Source organism: Candoia aspera, chromosome 2, assembly GCF_035149785.1.
Source record: "Candoia aspera isolate rCanAsp1 chromosome 2, rCanAsp1.hap2, whole genome shotgun sequence".
Classification (NCBI taxonomy): Eukaryota; Metazoa; Chordata; class Lepidosauria; order Squamata; family Boidae; genus Candoia; species Candoia aspera.
Genome location: NC_086154.1, coordinates 192,511,151 through 192,532,602, shown reverse-complemented (window position 1 = coordinate 192,532,602; position 21,452 = coordinate 192,511,151). Strand labels below are relative to the sequence as shown.

At 40.1% G+C, this 21,452-nt stretch overlaps 1 protein-coding gene across 1 annotated transcript in view; it reads right to left on the bottom strand.

The window, feature by feature from the left end:
• Positions 1-20,888, bottom strand: part of GLDC (glycine decarboxylase) — a 44,201-nt gene extending 23,313 nt beyond the window's left edge. The window contains exons 1-3 of the mRNA XM_063295065.1: positions 20,521-20,888; positions 20,034-20,112; positions 3,761-3,896 (exon numbers count right to left, since the gene is read on the bottom strand). Of these exons, the coding sequence (XP_063151135.1) occupies positions 3,761-3,896; positions 20,034-20,112; positions 20,521-20,817 (512 nt within the window). The 5' untranslated portion in view covers positions 20,818-20,888. The remainder of the gene's footprint in view (positions 1-3,760; positions 3,897-20,033; positions 20,113-20,520) is intronic.
• Between the last annotated feature and the right edge of the window lie 564 nt (positions 20,889-21,452).

Below are 21,452 nucleotides of genomic sequence, written 5' to 3'. Positions count from 1 at the left end.
ACATAGAAGGTGTTAGACAGTTGGGTTTGGGTGCTATTGGAGTACTACTTCAGAATCTTTATTTTCATCAAAGTTTTAATGCTAAAACATATTAAATAAAATATTGAAAGCAGTATAGGGAAGCACTGTGTATAAAACACAGTTAAGTAATTCTGCTGCCAGGCAATTCTGATGGCAGACCAAATGCTGGGCTAGCATCCAAAGGGAACTGTTTTATGAGCGTTTGATAATCTAAGAGTGGTATTCCCAATGCAAATGTATGGTTTTGATAAAGTAGTTCAAGATCCCCCCTCCCTCATTGACTGCGAAATTCACACCACCTCTAAAATTGTTTCCATCCAACCCAATGCGTTGGATAAGTTTCTTAAGGCATAATTGAGCACTATCAAAGACAATACTCAGAAATTCACTTGCACTTAACTAGGCTTAAAATATTATTCACTTAGGCATTTGTAGAAAGTAAGAACCATATATTGGGGGGACCTCCAGGCAGGAAACCACATATGTACAGTATGTTCTTTCTTCCCCTTCAAGTCCCACATGATTTTTGGTAGATTAATTTAAACATTGGCTAAAAACACCTGGCAGACCAGCTCGCTTAATAATAAATGAATGATATACCCTGACAGATATCACTACTTTATTCATGGTTTAAAGATGTTGCTTAAGAATGGAATGTAGCAGATTTGATATGCTCAATGGGAATTTTTAAGTCTCTTGCCTGGAATGGCAGACTATTGGCTCATACATCAAACTGCTTTGGAAAATCCTACCATTTTCAAAATTAGCTTATCAGCCATCTATGGGTATTTTTGTTTCAGAAAGATACATACAGGGCGTCCTTACATATCTTTTGGGTTCTTTTGGATCCCAAATTACAAAGCTATAGATTGCATAGGGGTAAGGTTGGGACTCCAAGTTTGTGTGAGTGTGCACGTAGCACTGGATCTGTTGGGAACACGTTAAACAACATGAGATTGCACATCAGTTGTGAAGGGCCAGGAATGGAGCCTGCTGCTTTAAGGCAATATATTCATGCCTGCAAATGAATCAAATCACTTTTTTCCCTTTGAACCTGGATTTTTGCACTGCCCTAGTTAAGATAGACTTAAATCAACTTTTCAACATCTGAGAGTAAAAGTTAACCCTCCCAATGATACCTCAGTTTAAATATGTTGTACTGCTTCTAAACATAATTTTCACATGAAATATTACTGCACAGACTACTGTTATTTATTGCAAAATGGATAAAAAATTGTGTAGTGTAAGTAAATTAAATATAGTACATGAAAAATAAATATTGTGCAAGCAGTAATGACTAAAGGTAAAGTGGGTTTCTAGGGTTAAGTCTAGACTGATACTCCAGTCCCTCAAGAAGCCAAACATACTTTCAATTCTCTGCCCATTCATTTATGTTCATGTCACATCACTTACTTAATTAGCTCAGTTTCTAGGGCAACACTGCCATAGACAGATAGTCTGAAGTTATTCAGAAACCCAGGCACAACCAGGGTGCACGGTCTAATACAGTCCCACAATGTTACACTGCTAACAGCCGTCTGTAGGTTACTGAGCCAAGCTATTTATGTTTTTGGGATTAACTTTTCCTGTTCTTTGCATTGTATATAAATGAAAAGAACAGCTCCCAATAACTTAAAGAACATATTTAACCTTGCACTTTTTAACAACACAACTGTTATAATGTGGTCAATATTATAAGAGGAAACCTATTCTCATTCAGGAAAAAAAAACCCATGAACAGCCAATGGCTGACCACTGTTAGACTGAATGAAGTACACTGTACAATGTATTCTGCTTTTTTATTTTAACACCTAGTTCTCACTGTGAAACTACAAAAAATAGGGTACACGTGTCAATAATCTATGTTGCTAAAATAAAGAGGAGAGGAGAGGAGAGAAGAAGAGAGGAGAGAGGGAGAGGGTCAGAGCATTTTATAGACCTGGCATGTGCAGATTAGTCCATTGGGTAAGTGAACCTACAGCCCTTAATTTTCTGTCATCTTCCTTCTAAATATTATCCTTTCCTAAGTCAATTTTACACTGCTCAGCTTCATACATACATACAGAACATTGTGAATTTCACTGATCAGCAACCAAAACAGAACATCCTCCAGAATGACCATTACTTGCATTAATTGGACCTCCAGGTACAGGTACAGGTAAAGATTTAAAATGGGAGCACTGCCTTAAAATGGGAGGACCTTTTAAGAAATAGTTCAGAATCTTTATCTCGTATGCATTCAAGCTAGCAACGAGGCTAGTGGCCTATTCGTGGATGTCGTGATTCAGGATGCCAAGTACTGTAAATTTTTCTTTCTTATTATGAGCATATAATCCATTTTGTACTAATAAACACCTTCAAAAACAAAAACCGAATGAACCTGTTTTGAAAGTTATCATGGCGTCTCACCTCAGGGCCAACCATAATGGAAACAATTAGAACTGCTTTACAGATCCTAATATTTAGGGTAATGCCATGTTGAGAAATTATTACTGGATTAAGCAAACAAGGCAGAACAGAATGTTCCTACAATTGTGATGTCTGATGTAACTCTTCTGTATATCATCTAAAAACAAGCGTGCTTATTTCCTTAGAACCATGACCTTTATAGGCAGATCTGTACAAATGAAATAAATGAATCAATAACCTAAAGCTGATAAAAATCTCTGACTGGCAGACAGCTGCATTATTTTCCCCCTCCATATTATGCTTGGCAAAAACAAAAGGGTGTAGGATTGTGTGAAAGAGTTGCACCTTTGTCTGATATGTATAATGAAGTCTGGACAAAGAGGCACCTTTGTTACTTAACAGTGTATAGGAACTTTCACACTGCCAATATTTTTATATACCAAACCCTCAGGGTCATATTTGCATTTCCTCAAAAGAATCTCAGTACTGCCACAGCTTCTGCCAGCTGACTAATTGGAACACGCAAAGACTGACACTCCAGTGTGCCCAACAAACCCCCCCCCACCAAGTGTCCTGGCTGCATTTGTTTTGTGGCAAGAAAAAAAGTGTGCTAGAGAGGCAAAACCATCCCTTGAATCCACCAGGCAGGGTAGGGGAATGGCACCTTGCCTTCAAGAAGGAGGGAGGGAGGAAGGGAGCCAAGAGGTGGGGTGAATTTCCTCAGTATCTATCAGGGTTGCTTTTTTGGACTGGAGAGAATTAAAGAACGTATCAACACAGGCTTTCTTCCCAGGCAAAGCAGAGGGAGGGCTTGGGCAGATCACCCTTCTGGTCTGGGAAACAAGTCATGTACCCTAAGCTTCATTTGCAGTCTTAGTAGAGATGTGTAGCCCTCACACTAGACTGCTGTAACCACAGGAAGAAGTACAAACATACATACATACATACATACATACATTTAGGAAAAGTATTGATGTGTTGTTGGCACTGCAGAAACAGACCATATACACAATAGTACTCTGGGAGGTAGCAGCAAGATTCTTACACAATGCGGTTTGGCTAATTTTATATAAAGGAATGAATGCATTAAAAGGATTGCTTATATAACTTCTGATTTTACATTTATGCTCAAATTTTATAGCTAGGAAAATGGCAAATATAAAAATATTTTTATATATTTTTATGGTTGTTTTTTGTCTCATGAACATCTTCTGAATCACTATAAAGTAGAACTGTGGGTATTCAAATGTTCTCCAACATGTTGACATGGACAACGCAGTGTCTGTGTGTGTGTGTGTGTGTGTGTGTAATGATAAAAATGGTATATTACCATCCAGCGTTCTCCAACAAATTCCTCACAATGGCCTGAGGGACTGAGCAGTTGTAATAACCCATGCCAATATAAGATCTCCAGATTTTATTCTTGCTGGCAATACTGTATAAAGTTTCAAGAATTTCATTTTCACCTAGAAAGAAATGTATAGAAGACATTGTGTGAAGATTTTAATAAAGGTTAAAAATGTCAAGCCTTTTGCACCATTTAATCTGGTGAGAATATGCATGCAAGTGGTCAGCAACTTGAGTTGACTGCCCGTTCCCCCTATTCCATTTCAGCTGTTTGCTTATTTTGCCTATTTTCCATATTGAAATCTATAGAAGTTCAGCAAATCAAACTGTGAAATTATTCACAATTATTATAACTTACACAGAACTTTTCAGCTACATTTATCCCTTTATGATGAGCAGTGTAACAACATGGTTTTTCCACAGCTTTTGAGATCCAAAGTGTAGTTAAAATATACATTCCTTTTTAAGGAGCTGTACAATATTTATTTTATCTGCATTCTTGCATAAATCAAGTATGTTTCCTTACACCAATAAAAGGCAAACCAACTATTTTATCTCACTTGAGATCTGTAAGGAAGTTCTTCCGTTTCACAAAAGGGTTTCTATAAACTCTTACAGACAACCACTGTAGAATCATGGTTCATGCCTATTAACTTCCCTTTAAAGTATACTGAGAAGAAATCAGCCACCTGAGAAAAGACTATTGGCAGCCTTTCCAATGATGGTCAAACCTCCTTGAAATCTAATTCCTAACCAAAAATTTCAATTGTCATAATTCCATTAATATCTTTGTGCTGCTTAAAGTATATAAAATATAAAATTATGCAGATCTACACTGAATGCACTGAAGAAATCCCTCAGACATGTGGCTGACTATCACTAGGATTAGCATACATGAACAGCTGCAAGTTATCTTTAAACAAATGATAATTTTTTAAAAAATCAGTACGATGACAGAGTACTATTACAAAAACAATGCCCCAAATAAATATTCTGGAAGAGCTTGAAAGTTAATCAGCGTCTATTCTACAAAGGAAGATGAACATCAATACCAAATCTTTTTTCTACCTTTATAGCCACCTAATAAATGATTTCTTCAGCAAAGGATCGTTACCTTGTCATGGTGCTGGAGCTTGAGCACCTCAATGATGCCATGAGCTAAACCGTGAAGGGCCACCCAAGACGGGAAGGTCATGACAGAGAGGTCAGACTAAATGCGATCCCTGGGGAAGGTAATGGCAACCCACCCCAGTATTCTTGCCGTGAAAACTAAATGGATCAGTACAACCAGAGATATGTCGGTATACCATCGGAAGATGAGACCCCCAGGTCGGAAGATGGTCAAAATGCTACTGGGGAGGAACAGAGGATGAGTACAACTAGCCCCAGACGTGATGACGCAGCTAGCTCAAAGCCGAAAGGACGGCTAGCGGCCGACGGTGCTGGTGGTGAACGGCGAATCCGATGTTCTAAGGATCAACACACCATTGGAACCTGGAATGTAAGATCTATGAGCCAGGGCAAATTGGATGTGGTTATTGGTGAGATGTCAAGATTAAAGATAGACATTTTGGGCGTCAGTGAACTGAAATGGACTGGAATGGGCCACTTCAAATCAAATGACCACCAGATCTACTACTGTGGACAAGAGGACCACAGAAGAAATGGAGTAGCCTTCATAATTAAGAGTAAAGTGGCTAAAGCAGTGCTTCGATACAATCCAAAAAACAAAAGAATGATCTCAATTCGAATTCAGGGCAAGCCATCTAACATCACAGTGATCCAAATATACGCCCCAACCACAAATGCTGAAGAAGCTGAAGTAGAGCAGTTCTATGAGGATCTGCAGCACCTACTGGACAACACACCTAAAAGAGATGTTATTTTCATCACAGGAGACTGGAATGCTAAGGTGGGCAGTCAAATGACACCTGGAATTACAGGTAAGTATGGCCTGGGAGAACAAAATGAAGCAGGACATAGGCTGATAGAATTTTGCCAAGACAATTCACTCTGCATAACAAACACTCTCTTCCAACAACCCAAGAGACGGCTTTATACATGGACTTCACCAGATGGACAACACCGAAATCAGATTGACTACATCCTTTGCAGCCAAAGGTGGCGGACATCTGTACAGTCAGTAAAAACAAGACCTGGAGCTGACTGTAGTTCAGATCACGGACTTCTTCTTGCACAATTTAGGATCAGACTAAAGAGATTAGGGAAGACCCACAGATCAGCTAGATATGAGCTCACTAATATTCCTAAGGAATATGCAGTGGAGGTGAAGAATAGATTTAAGGGACTGGACTTAGTAGATAGGGTCCCGGAAGAACTATGCACAGAAGTTGGCAGCATTGTTCAGGAGGCGGCAACAAAATACATCCCAAAGAAAGAGAAAACCAAGAAGGCAAAATGGCTGTCTGCTGAGACACTAGAAGTAGCCCAAGAAAGAAGGAAAGCAAAAGGCAACAGTGATAGGGGGAGATATGCCCAATTAAATGCAAAATTCCAGAGGTTAGCCAGAAGAGATAAGGAATTATTTTTAAACAAGCAATGCGCGGAAGTGGAAGAAGACAATAGAATAGGAAGGACAAGAGACCTCTTCCAGAAAATTAGAAACATTGGAGGTAAATTCCAGGCCAAAATGGGTATGATCAAAAACAAAGATGGCAAGGACCTAACAGAAGAAGAAGAGATCAAGAAAAGGTGGCAAGAATATACAGAAGACCTGTATAGGGGATAGCTTTGACGGTGTGGTCAGTGAGCTAGAGCCAGACATCCTGAAGAGTGAGGTTGAGTGGGCCTTAAGAAGCATTGCTAATAACAAGGCAGCAGGAGATGACAGCATCCCAGCTGAACTGTTCAAAATCTTGCAAGATGATACTGTCAAGGTAATGCATGCTATATGCCAGCAAATTTGGAAAACACAGGAATGGCCATCAGATTGGAAAAAATCAACTTATATCCCCATACCAAAAAAGGGAAACACTAAAGAATGTTCAAACTATCGAACAGTGGCACTCATTTCACATGCCAGTAAGGTAATGCTCAATATCCTGCAAGGTAGACTTCAGCAGTTCATGGAGCGAGAATTGCCAGATGTACAAGCTGGCTTTAGGAAAGGCAGAGGAACTAGGGACCAAATTGCCAATATCCGCTGGATAATGGAAAAAGCCAGGGAGTTTCAGAAAAACATCTATTTCTGTTTGATTGACTATTCTAAAGCCTTTGACTGTGTGGACCATAACAAATTGTGGCAAGTTCTTAGTGGTATGGGGATACCAAGTAATCTTGTCTGCCTCCTGAAGAATCTGTATAACGACCAAGTAGCAACAGTAAGAACAGACCATGGAACAACGAACTGGTTTAAGATTGGGAAAGGAGTACGGCAGGGCTGTATACTCTCGCCCTACCTATTCAACTTGTATGCAGAACACATCATGCGACAAGCTGGGCTTGAGGAATCCAAGGCTGGAGTTAAAATCTCTGGAAGAAACATTAACAATCTCAGATATGCAGATGATACCACTTTGATGGCTGAAAGTGAAGAGGAACTGAGGAGCCTTATGATGAAGGTGAAAGAAGAAAGTGCAAAAGCTGGCTTGCAGCTAAACCTCAAAAAAACCAAGATTATGGCAACCAGCTTGATTGATAACTGGCAAATAGAGGGAGAAAATGTAGAAGCAGTGAAAGACTTTGTATTTCTAGGTGCAAAGATTACTGCAGATGCTGACTGCAGTCAGGAAATCAGAAGACGCTTAATCCTTGGGAGAAGAGCAATGACAAATCTCGATAAAATAGTTAAGAGCAGAGACCTCACACTGACAACAAAGGCCTGCATAGTTAAAGCAATGGTGTTCCCCGTAGTAACATATGGCTGCAAGAGCTGGACCATAAGGAAGGCTGAGCGAAGGAAGATCGATGCTTTTGAACTGTGGTGTTGGAGGAAAATTCTGAGAGTGCCTTGGACTGCAAGAAGATCCAACCAGTCCATCCTCCAGGAAATCAAGCCAGACTGCTCACTTGAGGGAATGATATTAAAGGCAAAACTGAAATACTTTGGCCACATAATGAGAAGACAGGACACCCTGGAGAAGATGCTGATGCTAGGGAGAGTGGAAGGCAAAAGGAAGAGGGGCCGACCAAGGGCAAGATGGATGGATGATATTCTAGAGGTGACGGACTCGTCCCTGGGGGAGCTGGGGGTGTTGACGACCGACAGGAAGCTCTGGCGTGGGCTGGTCCATGAAGTCACGAAGAGTCGGAAGCGACTAAACGAATAAACAAATAAATGATTTAAAAAAACAGTTATATGAGATAATAAAATTGCTATACAGAAATAAGAATAGTTTTTTTTTTTATTTTTGAGGAAGAAATTATGGGTAATACTGCTTCTCCTAAAAGGATCACAGGAAATGTTAACATACAACTGTTAATAAATAATGTCAAACACTATAGTTCTCAGTATTTCTAATTGTTAGTCAGAATATCTGAATAAGAACAAATTTCACCTGATTGCAATGGTAAAATAGGCTTGAGAAAAAGAAGCAGAGAATACACAGGTTACACACAGAACACGTATGCTGGTGCTGTAAAGTGTATCACTTACTGAATTTGTGGATTCAGCAAGTTTTAGGTGTGGGTTTCTAGCAGTTTGGCTTTAAAATATTCCATATCACTTTTTTCTCTAGCTCCAGTTAGTTTCTTCTGCACAACAGTACCACTGCTAATGCATTGTCTGATCTGGTCACCATATAGCAGGTCCTAACTATCTTTATTGATTATTGGAAGCTTTCCAGTTGGTTTGCTATTGTTGGCTGTCTTTGCTTCCTCTTTTCCAAAGCATACCAGCATCTGGACTATTTTTACTGTGGTTTCAAATGCACCACAGATGGGTTGAAATTAAGAGACTCAGCTCTTGCACAGACTCAACATCATGGGATGAAAGAGGATGGGAGTTGCTTTTGACTTTGTGCAAAGTCCTCCTATGGAAATCCCCCCATCCCTGCTCTTTATCAGTCTGTTCCAAAGATGTTAGTGAAGATACCATTCAAGCAGCAGCACTAAACCATGGCTGCCTTTCATTTCATTTCCAGTTCACTACCCTTGCTTCCAGAAGAGAATTCAAATGTCCCTGCCTTTCCTGTTTCTTCTTGAGCCTCCTTTAAATAACCCGCATAACAGACATGGCTCACTGTTTCAACGTTCAAGTTCAAACAAACTTTGCAACAGTGTCCATGGCTCTCTTGCTACATCTTCCTTTTTGATATGAATGAACTGGCCATCTGTAAAGCAGTTTGACCATTGATTTAAGTTGCCTATTCTTTTTGACCCCATTCTTGGGGTATTTGCTGTCATTCATGACTAATGAATTCAAAGTGATCATCTCTGGAGCAGACCATCTTGACCAATGTAATTATCTGCTGAGATAATTTGTATTTTTATCTAAGCTGGTTGCCATTTTCCCCTACGAGACTTTCTAAGACATCTTTCTTTTTCTTCTTGAACTCAATCACTGACTATAGCAGCCGTCTCTCTGGGGTCATAATGCTTGCTTATGCTGGCATTGTTAGGAGAATTAAAGGAAGTTGACAAACTTGACCTGAATTCAGGAATAAAACAGGCCTATTAATGATACACAACACTTACAATCATATAAGCAATATGAATGCAGAAGATCTGATAAGATATGAACCATGAGTGATCATTGCTAGTATGCTGGCATTAATGGCATGATCTTTATTTTAACCCTTAAAATTATTGCCTTTCATCATTATTCCCAGAGTGTCTGCAGAGTGTGGCAAAGAAAGTCAAGGTTGTGGCTGCAGTGGTGCAATCAAAGCTTCACCTGTTTTTTTTGTGTGTACCACACATGTGTGATGCATATAAAAAACTACCAGAATTTTGACTGCACTTTAGCCACCATCTGGACTTTTTTCACCACACCCTGTGGACATCCCTGACTATTCCAATACTCCTGCAGCCTTTGTTGCAAATCCTAAGCACCATCTTTAATTTCTTGGATGTGAGATCCCCCTCACACAGGCACTTTGGATGTAAATAACCTGGGTGATCTTTTTCCCAAGCATGGCAGAATCTATCTATCTTGAATGTCAGGATCTATCTAGCTTATCAATAGCCTGCCACTAACTCAACGTTCAAGAATTAAACCACAGGAAGAAATCCACATCATTAAAAGACTGCATCTGTTTTGTGAATGATGTCGCAGATAACTGAATTTTTTTTTAAAAAAAGTGAGCAGAAAATTGATTTTAAATGATGGAGGCCAGATTTCACAAATATGTATCTCCAAGGGGTGACACAGACCAGAATAGCCACATGTAGATGTGGAATAGGCTACAAAACAGGAACTATGTAAATAATTGAGTTGAATATGCTGGGCAAAAGTAGTAAACCACCACCACTACTACATCACTAAATCTACACTGAAACCTGATTTATAAGTATTTTGATCTGCTTGAATTTGGAATCTTAATCCTAAGTGTTTCCTTGTGATCATCATTTTGGACTCTCTCATATCTTCCTGTACTACTGGACTCACATTAATAGTACATTTGGTCTGTACCAGTGTTGCAACACAGCTGTTGCCTAATGATTGATATCTTAAGGTAACGATCATGCCACTAATAAGTTACTTCTACTCCCTTACTAATCAGTTAATACAATTTTATGCGTCCCGAGTTCTGTGCTTTAATTCTCATCAGCCTTGGTCAGCACAGCCAATAGCAGAGGACTTGTAATTTGTGGTCCAAAACTTCTGGAGCACACCATCTTACACACAAAAGTTAACATTCTTTTTTTTGTTTTTGTTTTGGCTTAGTATATTTTAACTTTTTGCTTCAAAAGAAAAAGATTCAGTGAATCCTGAGTTACGGCAGTACAATACTGATTTAACAAACCAGTTCCAGATAATTTTTTGGATTGCACCTGAACTCCGGATGCCTATTAAACAATACAGAAATATGTTTTTTATACTTTATAGCAATATTTTTTCCCAGCAAACAGGTAACCTAGATTAAAGTACAGAACATCTGAAATACCTTTGTGTTTCTCACATCATAGAACAGATATTGTCCTTTGATTATGCATCAGCTTGGAAAAAGCTGTAAACAATGTACTGGATGAACTGAGTACTTGAAATCCAAGAGGACAGTAAACACTTAAGAAGGATTTGGCAATCAGCCACCTGACTCAGCCTACTTCTAGTTTTCTAGGACAGCCGTTAAGACGAAATGTACTACAGCCAGCCCCCTACACTGAGATAGTTAGCTAATCATTCAGGAACTTCAGCTGGCAATTTTTTTTTGCTAAATACATGCCTGTTCTGACCTTGCTTATTTTTCCTAGTTGAAGGAATTGCATAACAGGATCATAGGCAATGATCTTAATGTACCAAGAACAAAGTTCATTGATCTTTTGGCACTGCTATATCAGAACTGGAAATGAGAGAGAGAAAAAGGAATACTGCACATTCAGTCCAATGTTAACTTTTAGGCACCTTCAGAAACAAGGTGTCACTTTTCCCTGGAAAAATGCCAATTTCTCCGAAGAGCTTATGTAATTTTAAATATATTATCATTACCGTTCATTTTATATACAGTACAGTATATTATATCCAAGTGTCAGCAGCCAATAATTACTTTGCCATAAAAAAGCAGAATTGTTTGATATTAACAAAATTTATTTTTACCATATATCTCACAGAAGTTGGAGATACTTCATACCACTTCCTGGAAAAGACTAACTGGATTACAGGTAGTCCTTGACTTATGACAGCAATTGGGACTGGAATTTCTCTCGCTAAATGATGCGGACGTAAAGTGCGACCACATCGCTTAGTGAAGGCAATCCCTGCAGTCTCGGTTGCTGTCATTAGCTGAATTCCATGGTTGTTAGGTGAGGCAACTTCCTGCTGGCTTCCCAGAACCAAAGTCATTGGAGAAGCTGGCAGGAAATTGCAAGTCCCAGGCTGGCAGGCAGGTAAATGGCTACTGCTGGGTGGGGAGAGAACGAGAGGGTGTGCCAGGGTGCGAGGGAGGGTCAGGGAGGGTGCATGATAGGTGCAACGCGGGTCAGGAGGTGTGATGGAATGTGAGGGTGACCTTAGAAGATGGTGGGGGGCGGGAAAGAGCTGCTGCCTAGGGAACAATCAGATAAAAGAGAAAGGAGCCTGCAACAGAGTAATGGCTACAGAAGGAAACTCAGGCAGTAAATAGGGAGGGCAGTATATACTTTCAGATTTGCAAGATTCTGTTAATGTAGCCTTACAATAAAGTAGAATTAGCTCATCTAGTCGTGTTTCCTGTCTGGTTTACCTGGGAGGGCTGACAAGAGGGCATGCAAGGAAGGGTCAGGGAGGGTGTGCGAGAGGTGTGGCACAGGTTGGGAGAGTGTGCAAGGGTGTGAGTGTGGGTCAGGGTGCAAGGGTGTGTGTGAGAGGCATGGTGAGGGTCAGGGAGAATGTGCAGGGTTGCGCAAGTGGCCAGCATGGCACAAGCACAGAGGGGTTGGGGAGAGGAAGCCAGCAGGTAAGGTTGCAAATGGCAATCATGTGATCACAGGGTGCTACAACCGGTTGTAAGTGCAAACAGGTTGCCAAGTGTCCAGATCGTGAACACACGACCACAGGGGTGCTGGGACGGCCAGAACTCCAAGCTGGTTGTACCACCATTCATTCAGTGCCATCATAACTTTGAATGGTTGCTGAACGAATGGTCGTTAGGTCAAGGACTACCTGCAGAATTTCTCCTTCCGGGTACTACCATGAAGCTTGAATGAATAAAGTACTATAGACATGAAATCCTCCATTCAATTTCCATGAAAGCAGGTAATATGGACAACACTCTAGCCCAGTCATGCAGTAGGCATGGTTCTTATGCCGACCTTCAAAGAAAGCTGGAATCTGTTGACCAGCTTTCCTACCAGACATTTGCTGATGCCGCATAAGCATTCAACGGAAGTGAATGTTCTGAACACACAGCTCTTGGTTTTACAGATGTTGGGGAATTTGAGTCCATTAATGTACCAGAAGTTTTCTAAATGTGATGAAAGTGGATGCTGGCCTCTCTCAACCATTCTGCAATGCATAATTCTCATCAGTCTGACCCAGGGATATCTGGAAGTACAACATGTTTCGTAACATAATCCACAAGATGGATATAGTGTTTTGCAAATGTGTGAATATAGTAACATATCTATATTCATAGTGCTAAACCTATATGTTGAAAGAGGTATAAAGTAGCAGATTACATAATCTTCTTTGCATTTCCCCCTCCCCCCCAATGTTTTGGAATACTGGAAAATTCTGGATTACAGATTGAAGATACCAAAGTATCCTCCATCCCAGGAAAAGTGTTATCAAAGATGTACAATTTCTGTAACACACTAATGTGGATTCCACTGCTTCACCCTTTTTGGAAAAACCCAACTCTCTCCTTCATGGTATCAGAGGATCCTTGACAAGACAGCTGCCTGTTACAGAATGTAGTTAATTCATACTACTGACCAGCTGACCCAGCTGAAACTCATGAACTCTGAAAGTCAGAAATAAATGAATGAAGCAACACATGGCCAATGTCCCATAACAGATAACCTCAGCACTAGTTTCATTATGTATTATGTGAAAAGAAGTGCACTAGGCAGCTAATTCAATCCAAGCTCATGTAATGCTGAGAGTCATTTCTGTGTAGTGGTTATAGGCACTGGGCTAGAAACCAGGGGACTCTGCATTCTAGCCCTGCCTTAAACACAAATCCAGCTGGGTGACTTTTGGCTAATTTTTCTGTTGGCCATAGGAAATGGGCAATGGCAAACCATTTTTGAAAAATCTTGCCAAGAAAACTGCAGGGACTTGTCCATGTACTCCTGATGAATTAAGACTGACTCAAAGACACATGTGCGCTCACACAAGCACACACACGCATACGCACACACTCACAAGCATTAGCCCTCAGAGGTTAAAATACAGGTTGGTCCACTCCATTTAGATTAGGCCTTATCAAATATTCAGGCAATAAATAAAAAACCAGTAAGAAAATAATGCTGAGACACAGAGGGCAAAAATCCTCTTGGTGATATACTGCGATAGACTTCACCTTCTAAAACACTGTTGGCTATGCATGTCAAATGTAGAAACAGCAAGGGCATATCTCGAACAGAAAAAACAAACAGAAGAAAAACTGAAAAGTGAAAGGATTGTCACAATTTAAAAATATTTTTAAAACAAAGAAATGAGTGCTTTGCATTTATATTCTGGAAATATGCAGCCTTTGGAACTCTTTAAATGTTAAATAAATTTAAGAACTTGCAAAACAGCTTAGGTATCAGCACCTAAGAAGGATAACGCAGCAAATTCTGGTGATACCCCAGCCAGTGATAAAAGACTGCTGGACAGGAATAGTAAAAAGACAGGATCTGCTAAACTGGTTCTGTGAATAATCTGCCCCTAACACAAAGCTCAAGCATTAAACTACAAGAAGAAATTCACACAGTTCAAAGACATGCAAGAATTTGTTTCATGACAGATATGGCAGACAACTGAATTCAGAAAAAAGTGGGAAGAAATGATGATGGAGGCCACATTTCACAAATATGTATCTCCAGGGAGTAACACTGACCAGAATAGCTTCACGGAGATGTGAAATACAGGTAGTCCTCGCTTAACAACCATTCATTTAGTGATGGTTCAGACTTACGACAGTGCTGAAAAAACAGATTTATAACCGGTCCCCGCACTTACGACCATTGCAGCATCCTGAGGTCATGTGATCGCAATTTGGGCGCATGGCAACCGGTTCGCATGTATGACCGTCTCAGTGTCCCACGGTCACCATTTTTGACCTTCCCAGCTGGTTTCTGGCAAGCAAAAGCAATGGGGAACTGCATGATTTGCTTAATGACCACATGGTTCATTTAATGCCTGTGGTGATTCACTTAATGACAGCCAGAAAAAGGTCATAAAATAGGGTCAGATGTGTTTAATGACCGCTTTGCTTAGCAGCTGAAATTCCAGTCTCATTTGTGGTGGTTACGCAAGGACTACCTGTAGACTGCAAGATGGGAACTATGTAAATAAATGTGTTCAATATTTGGGTTAAATGTGGTAAACTACCACCATTGCATTGAAAAATCACTAAATCTACACTGAAAACATGATTTATATGCATTTTGATGTATTTGATTTTGGTTATCTTTATTTAAAATGTTTCTTGTGATAGTCATTTTGGACTGTCATATATCTTCCTGTACTACTGGACTCACATTAATAGTACATTAGTTCTGTACCAGTGTTACAACACAGCTGTTGCCTAATGATTGATATCTTAAGATAATGATCATGCCACTATAAGTTACTTCTACTTCCTAACTAATAAGTTAATAGAGGGAAGACAATTTTATGCCTCCAGAGTTTTGTGCTTTAGCTCTCATCAGCCTTGGACAGTACAACCAATAGCAGAGGACTTGTAATTTGTGCTCCAAAGCTCCTGGAACTCTTGCCCTCTTAAGAGTTATCATTTGTCTTTACTATATTTTAACTTTTTGCTTCAAAAGAAGAAAAAGATTCAGTGAATCCTGAGTTACAGCAGTATAATACTGGTTTAGCAAAACCAGTTTCAGATAAATTTTTGGATTGCACTTGAACTCAGGTGCCTATTAAACAATGTTTTATGCAAATACTATTTCCCAGCAAACAGGTGGCTTCAGTATAAAATATTTAAAATACCTTTGTAGGCAGTATTATATCATAGAACAGGCATTGGCCTTTAATTATGCATTGACTTGGAGAAAGCTGTAAACAAGGTACTGAATCCAAAGGAGTGTAAACACTTATTAAGAAATGCTTGGCAATTAGCCACCTGACTCAGCCTATTTCTTCCTGCAGTGAAGACAAAATGTACTATCGTAAACCCACCACTCTGGAAATAGTTAAGTATTCATTCAGGGACTTCTGCTGGGAATTCTTTTTGCTTTATACATGCCTGTTCTGGCCTTGATTATTTTTCCGAGCCAAGGGAATTGCATAACATGATCACAGGCAATGATCTTAACTTTGTTCATTGATCTTTTGGCGCTGCTATATCAGAACTGGAAATGAGAGAGAGAAAAAGGAATACTGCACTTTCAGTCCAATGTTAATTTTTAGGCACCTTCAGAAACAAGGTGTTACTTTTCCCTGGGGAAATGTCTTTATCTTCCAAGAGCTTATAGAGTTTTTAAAGTGCATTAGCATTACCAGTCAGTTTCTAAATCTTATAACCAAGTGTTACCAGGCAATAATTACTTTTTTTTAAAGGATAAAATTGTTAAATGTTGACAAAATTTATTTCTACCATACCTCTCATAGATGCTGGAGATATTTCATACCACTTCATGGAAAAGACTACAGGTAGCCCTTGGCTTACATCCATTTGTTCAGCGAGCCTTCAAACCTGCTATGGTGCTGAACAAGGGAGACTTCTGACTGGTCCTCCAAGTTCCGGCCATTGCAGTGTCCCTGCAGTCATGTGATCGCGATTTCTGACATTCCCTGCCAGCCTCCCGCAAGCAAAGTCAATGGGGAAGCCTGCAGGAAGTCAGTAGTCCCAGCAATGTGAGGTCCTTGCTTAATGACCTGTGTGGTCCTCACTTAACAATGGCAATGGAGACTGTTATAACTACCGTTGTTAAGTGGCATGGTCATATGACATCATGCTTTATGACCACATTGCTTAGCAACAGCAATTCCAGTTCCAATTGCTGTTGGTAACCAAGGACTACCTGTAATTAACCGGATTATAATTTCTCCTTCTGGGTACTACCATGCAGCTTGGATGAACAAAGTACTATAAACATGAATTCCTCCATTCAACTTCCATGAACACAAGCAATACGGACAACAGTCCAGCCCAATCATGCACTTGGCATGGTTCCTATGCAGACCTTCAAAGAAAGCTGGAATCTGCTGACACTTGGTGATGCTGCATAAGCATTCAACAGAAGTGAATGTTCTGAACATACAACTCTTGGTTTTACAGACATAAAGGAACATTAGTCCATTAATATACCAGAACTTTTCTAAATGTACTGAAAGTGTATGCCAGCCTCTCTCAATCATTCTGCAATGTGTAATTTTCATCAGTCTGACCCAGGGATATCTGGAAGCATAACATGTTCAGTAACATGATCCACAAGATGGATGTACTGAAAAATTCTGGATTACATATTGAAGATACCAAAGTATCCTCCATTCCAAGAAAAGTGTTATCAAAGATGTACAATTTCTGTAACACACTAATGTGGATTCCACTGCTTCACCAAAAAGGGTTGCCTAGAAAAACCCAACTCTCTCCTTCATGGTATCAGAGGATCCCTGACAAGACAGCTGCCTGTTACAGAATGTAGTTAATTCATACTACTGACCAGCTGACCCAGCTGAAACTCATGAACTCTGAAAGTCAGAAATACTGTAAATGAATGAAGCAACAAATACTGTAGCTAATGTTCCCTAGCAGATAATCTCACCGTTAGCTTCATTTAATATTATGCCAAAGAAACTGCGCTGTATTATGTTTATTGTTACTAATCTGATGTAAATTCATTTAACCTTAGCCTGCAGAGGCTAAAATGCGGGTTGGTCCTCTCTACCTATATTAGGCATCATAGAAGTATCATGCAACAGGTAACAAACAGGGAAGAAATAATGCTGAGGTACAGAGACCAAAAAGTCCCTTTGGGGCAATATTGAGATAGAGTGCACCTTCTACATAAATGCTGGCTGGGTATTTCAGTTGTCGAAGGGGGAAGTGTGCAACATAAACAGAAAGACCAGAATTAAAACTAAAAAGAGAGGATTTTTACAACTTAAAATATATTTTTAAAAAGAAGAGATGGCTGCATTTCATTTACTCTCTGCAAATGTGCAGCCTTTAAAATATTTAGATATTCAACGTATTTAGGTACTTGCAAAATAGCTTAGATATCAACACCTTAACAAGGTTAACTTAGCAGGTACCAGTGATACCCCAGCCACCGATCAAAGACTGCTGGCTAATAATATGGAAGTCTAGCTTAAGACCAGAAGAATTTTGGCTTTAAACATGGCCTAGAAGTATTATAAATATATAAAATACATCCATCTTCTTGATGGCCACACTCCTATTAAGCTATTCACTGCTATGAACAATCATATTGTTCCTCCTTGATTTCCTTAGCTAGTAGCAGAGGCAAAGCAAGCTATGATATTTCTTCCCATTATTTTTTTGAAGTAACATGAAATCTGGGAATTTTCATTTTTCCAGCCCTACTAGTCATGCTTCCCCCTCATTTGATAGAAATCGTTTTATTTTATGCTTGGAAGATGCATCCAAATAGCCTCAATATCATATTGTTTGGCTGAGAGTCACTATTCTTACTGTTACCATATCTGGTCTGCAATAATCCGTTTGACCACTAGTTGGCAACAAAGTTTTTGGATTTTTTGTATCTCTTTGCTACTATTCAGTAGATGTTTGGATTTCTGCAACCTAGATTCGGTAGACCTAACATTGCAGGTATTTAGCTGGATTAATTTATATTTCTTTTGAAAGTCGTTTAGTTATAATCCCTTGAATATTAACACTCTGCTTTTCCTGATTTGGAAGATTCCAAATATTCTTTTGGACAAAGATGAATATCATCTGTTGATATTCAAATAACCAGCAGATAAAGGAACTTTTCATCACACAGTGACTCTTTGCCTTGCATCTCCCTATGTATTTTATCACCTCCCTGGCTGTTTCATTCTGGCTGCAGCTTCTGTTCTGTGATGTCATCAAAAGCAACCAGATTGAACTAGCCAGGAACTTGACAAAAGCTGCAGGGCCTAAAGTTTATCCTCAAATTGCAATTTGCTGATGAGCCACATCACAAGTAGAGCAAGAGACTGAAAAGCACTTGTGTGTTATATGCCAAAATATTAGCAAACATAAAAAAGCAGTGAGTTATGCTTCATGAAAGTCTGGGTATCTAAAGGCTACAAGACAATTGCACTTACAGTATACAAATTCTGTTTAGCAGCCTACGCCATAAGTGTCAGGAAGAAATTTTTGTTAAGAGAGCATTTTCACATTATACATAGGGGGTTCTTTAGAAATAGGAATTAATGTTGTTTTCCAATTCCCTCTTTCTCTTCCTCTCCCCACAGAAAATTACTGAATTGCTATATGTGTAAATTAATACCATTCCAATCAAAAGCATTCTAACTGTTTTGAAAAAGTGTTCTGTACTCAAGGAAGGAAGATGTTCTGAAACATAACTTAAATGATTTTTTGTAATTGTTTGTGGACAGACAAAAGGTAAAGACTCAAGTTCAGCTTAACTTCTAGTGACTCCAGAGAAACATCACAGTAGTTTTCTCTGTAACTTTATAGAAGGGATTTGCAACTACCCTTTTCTCACTTCCCAGACTAAGCTACAGCCTTGTGATTTCCTGGCTGTGTTCCTATCCAAGTATTAATTGGACAGGACACAGCTAGTTTTTCTGGCTAAATGCTGCTAGCTACACAAGCCAGCATATCACATGCACAATAACACCAGAAATGGATACACCAAAACAAATAATTTGGATCGAGCTATTCAAATCCAATGCCTTTGTGCACCAATTTCTAAACAACACATACAGTATTTAAAATATTTTCATTCTACTTGACCATCCTTGAATACATTTCATTAATATAACAATGAAACCAAACCTAAAGCTTCAGAAATGCTCCATATAACAGTACAAGAAAGGTTAATACATTTCAGAAATTATACTTAATGCACACTTAGCCACACTATAGTACCTTGACATTCTTTTTTAAATCTGCTTTAAAAGCTCTCATATTTTATTCTGAAAGACTTCTACCTCTGCTTTCCTAAACGGAATTTTCTGCAACAGCCATCAATAAGTTAGAAGCAATAAAACATTTGCATGGTACTATATTTAGATAAAATTATGAGAAGTTAACACTGAAGACTAACATGGTTGCCTTTGTATATTTTTATTGGGAGATCAGATTTTGCCACGAGCGGTTTAGAAAATTGCCCCTAGTACAGATGAGAAAAGGTAACTTTCCTATAAACTGTAGTGGTTAATTACTTTTGATAAAAAACAATGAAAGAAAGAAGGAGATTTTAATTTAGGTTTTTACAGTATCTAAGTGGTTGCTAAGAGTCGACACCAACTTGATGGCACATAACCATGATCATAATTGGGTGAAAAGGACACTTACATATATGGTCATCAATCTTCAGAGGCCGTTGCAAGCGGATATTAGCAGGAATTGTTCTATTGATCAACTCATCAATACTCTAAAAATAGAAGAGATTCATCAAAGCATCATAAGAATCACCAGCAAGTTTAGAGCTCCACTTCTTGTAAGACTCATAGTCAAAGACAAAGAGGCCAAAGTGAGGCATTGTACGACACCAGTAAAACGGGTCTGAGAAATGTTCATTAAACCTCTCACTAACAAAAGGGGATTTTGTGAAATTCAGTTCACATTCTTCCTCCCTCCCTTTCAAATACAGAGACATCAATAGATGTGACACAGTAGGAAAAGATACTGATGTGACGGTGTGAGTCAGAGGGATTACAAGACAAAGCAAATCGGTGCTGCTAAGGGGCGGAGTGTCAGAGCAACTGTAGGGGGGGAAGGAGGGAAGGAAGAAAGGAAGGAGGGAAGGAAAGAGCTAGCTACTCCCGTGGAGCTTCCTCACCGACAGACCGACGGTCTGCAGCATCTCTTGCTTCTCTTTGTCCCCTGGTCCGATATGTCGCTCGGAAAAGTCATCGTGCCTGCCCAGGAGTTTCTCGATCTGCCGAGAGGAGGCGGCGGCGGCGGCGGCTCTCGCTCCAACAGCGCTACTGTTTCTTCTCACCCAAGTCAGTCGCAGCTGCTCCCTGCGTCCCCATCGGCCTGGCAGCTTCTTGCCTCCCCAGGCGCTGCCAGGGTGTCCGTGCAGATTGGCCCCCCGACCCACCAGCCGCCCCCACCACTGGGCACAAGACTGCATGATGCCTAGAAGCCGATTGCCCCTAATTCGCCCGTGCAAAGTTAGTTTGCGCCTCGAAGACGGCAGCCCGCAACTCTTTCCTCCGACGCCCCCCGACCCTTTATAGCCCCGCGCCGATCGTCAGCCGAGAGGAGGGCCCTCTTGGCCCCGCCCTGGCTCAGATCTCCCCCCAAAGCCACCTGCCGAGAGGCTGCCACCTCGCCAGCCAATGCGCGCTCCTCCCAAGGCTGGATTGGATAGCACAGAGCCAACGACGTGCAGCTGGCTGCCGGCCAGTTTCTCGCACCGTCAGGCGTTATCACCGTTCTTTCTCCAGAACAAAAAGAGATGATCACAGAGATCACAGAAGTGATCTTCTCTCTTCTCTGTTCCCTCTTTCTTTTCTTTTCTTCATTTTCCCCTCTACCCTAACTTCTGTTTCAGTGTTTTCCACACAAGGATCACACTTGTTGCTGAACAAATATTCCTTAGCATTATAATCTCATCTGGCTAAAGGCAAATCCCCACAGCTTCCTCCCCGTGGCACAAGAACAACCCACCACCCATTTTTAGAGGGCATGTCCAGATGCCACCACAAGCCTATCTTGCTCACCACCCGCAGTTGTGCTACACCAAGCACTGAAATGTTCTGCATG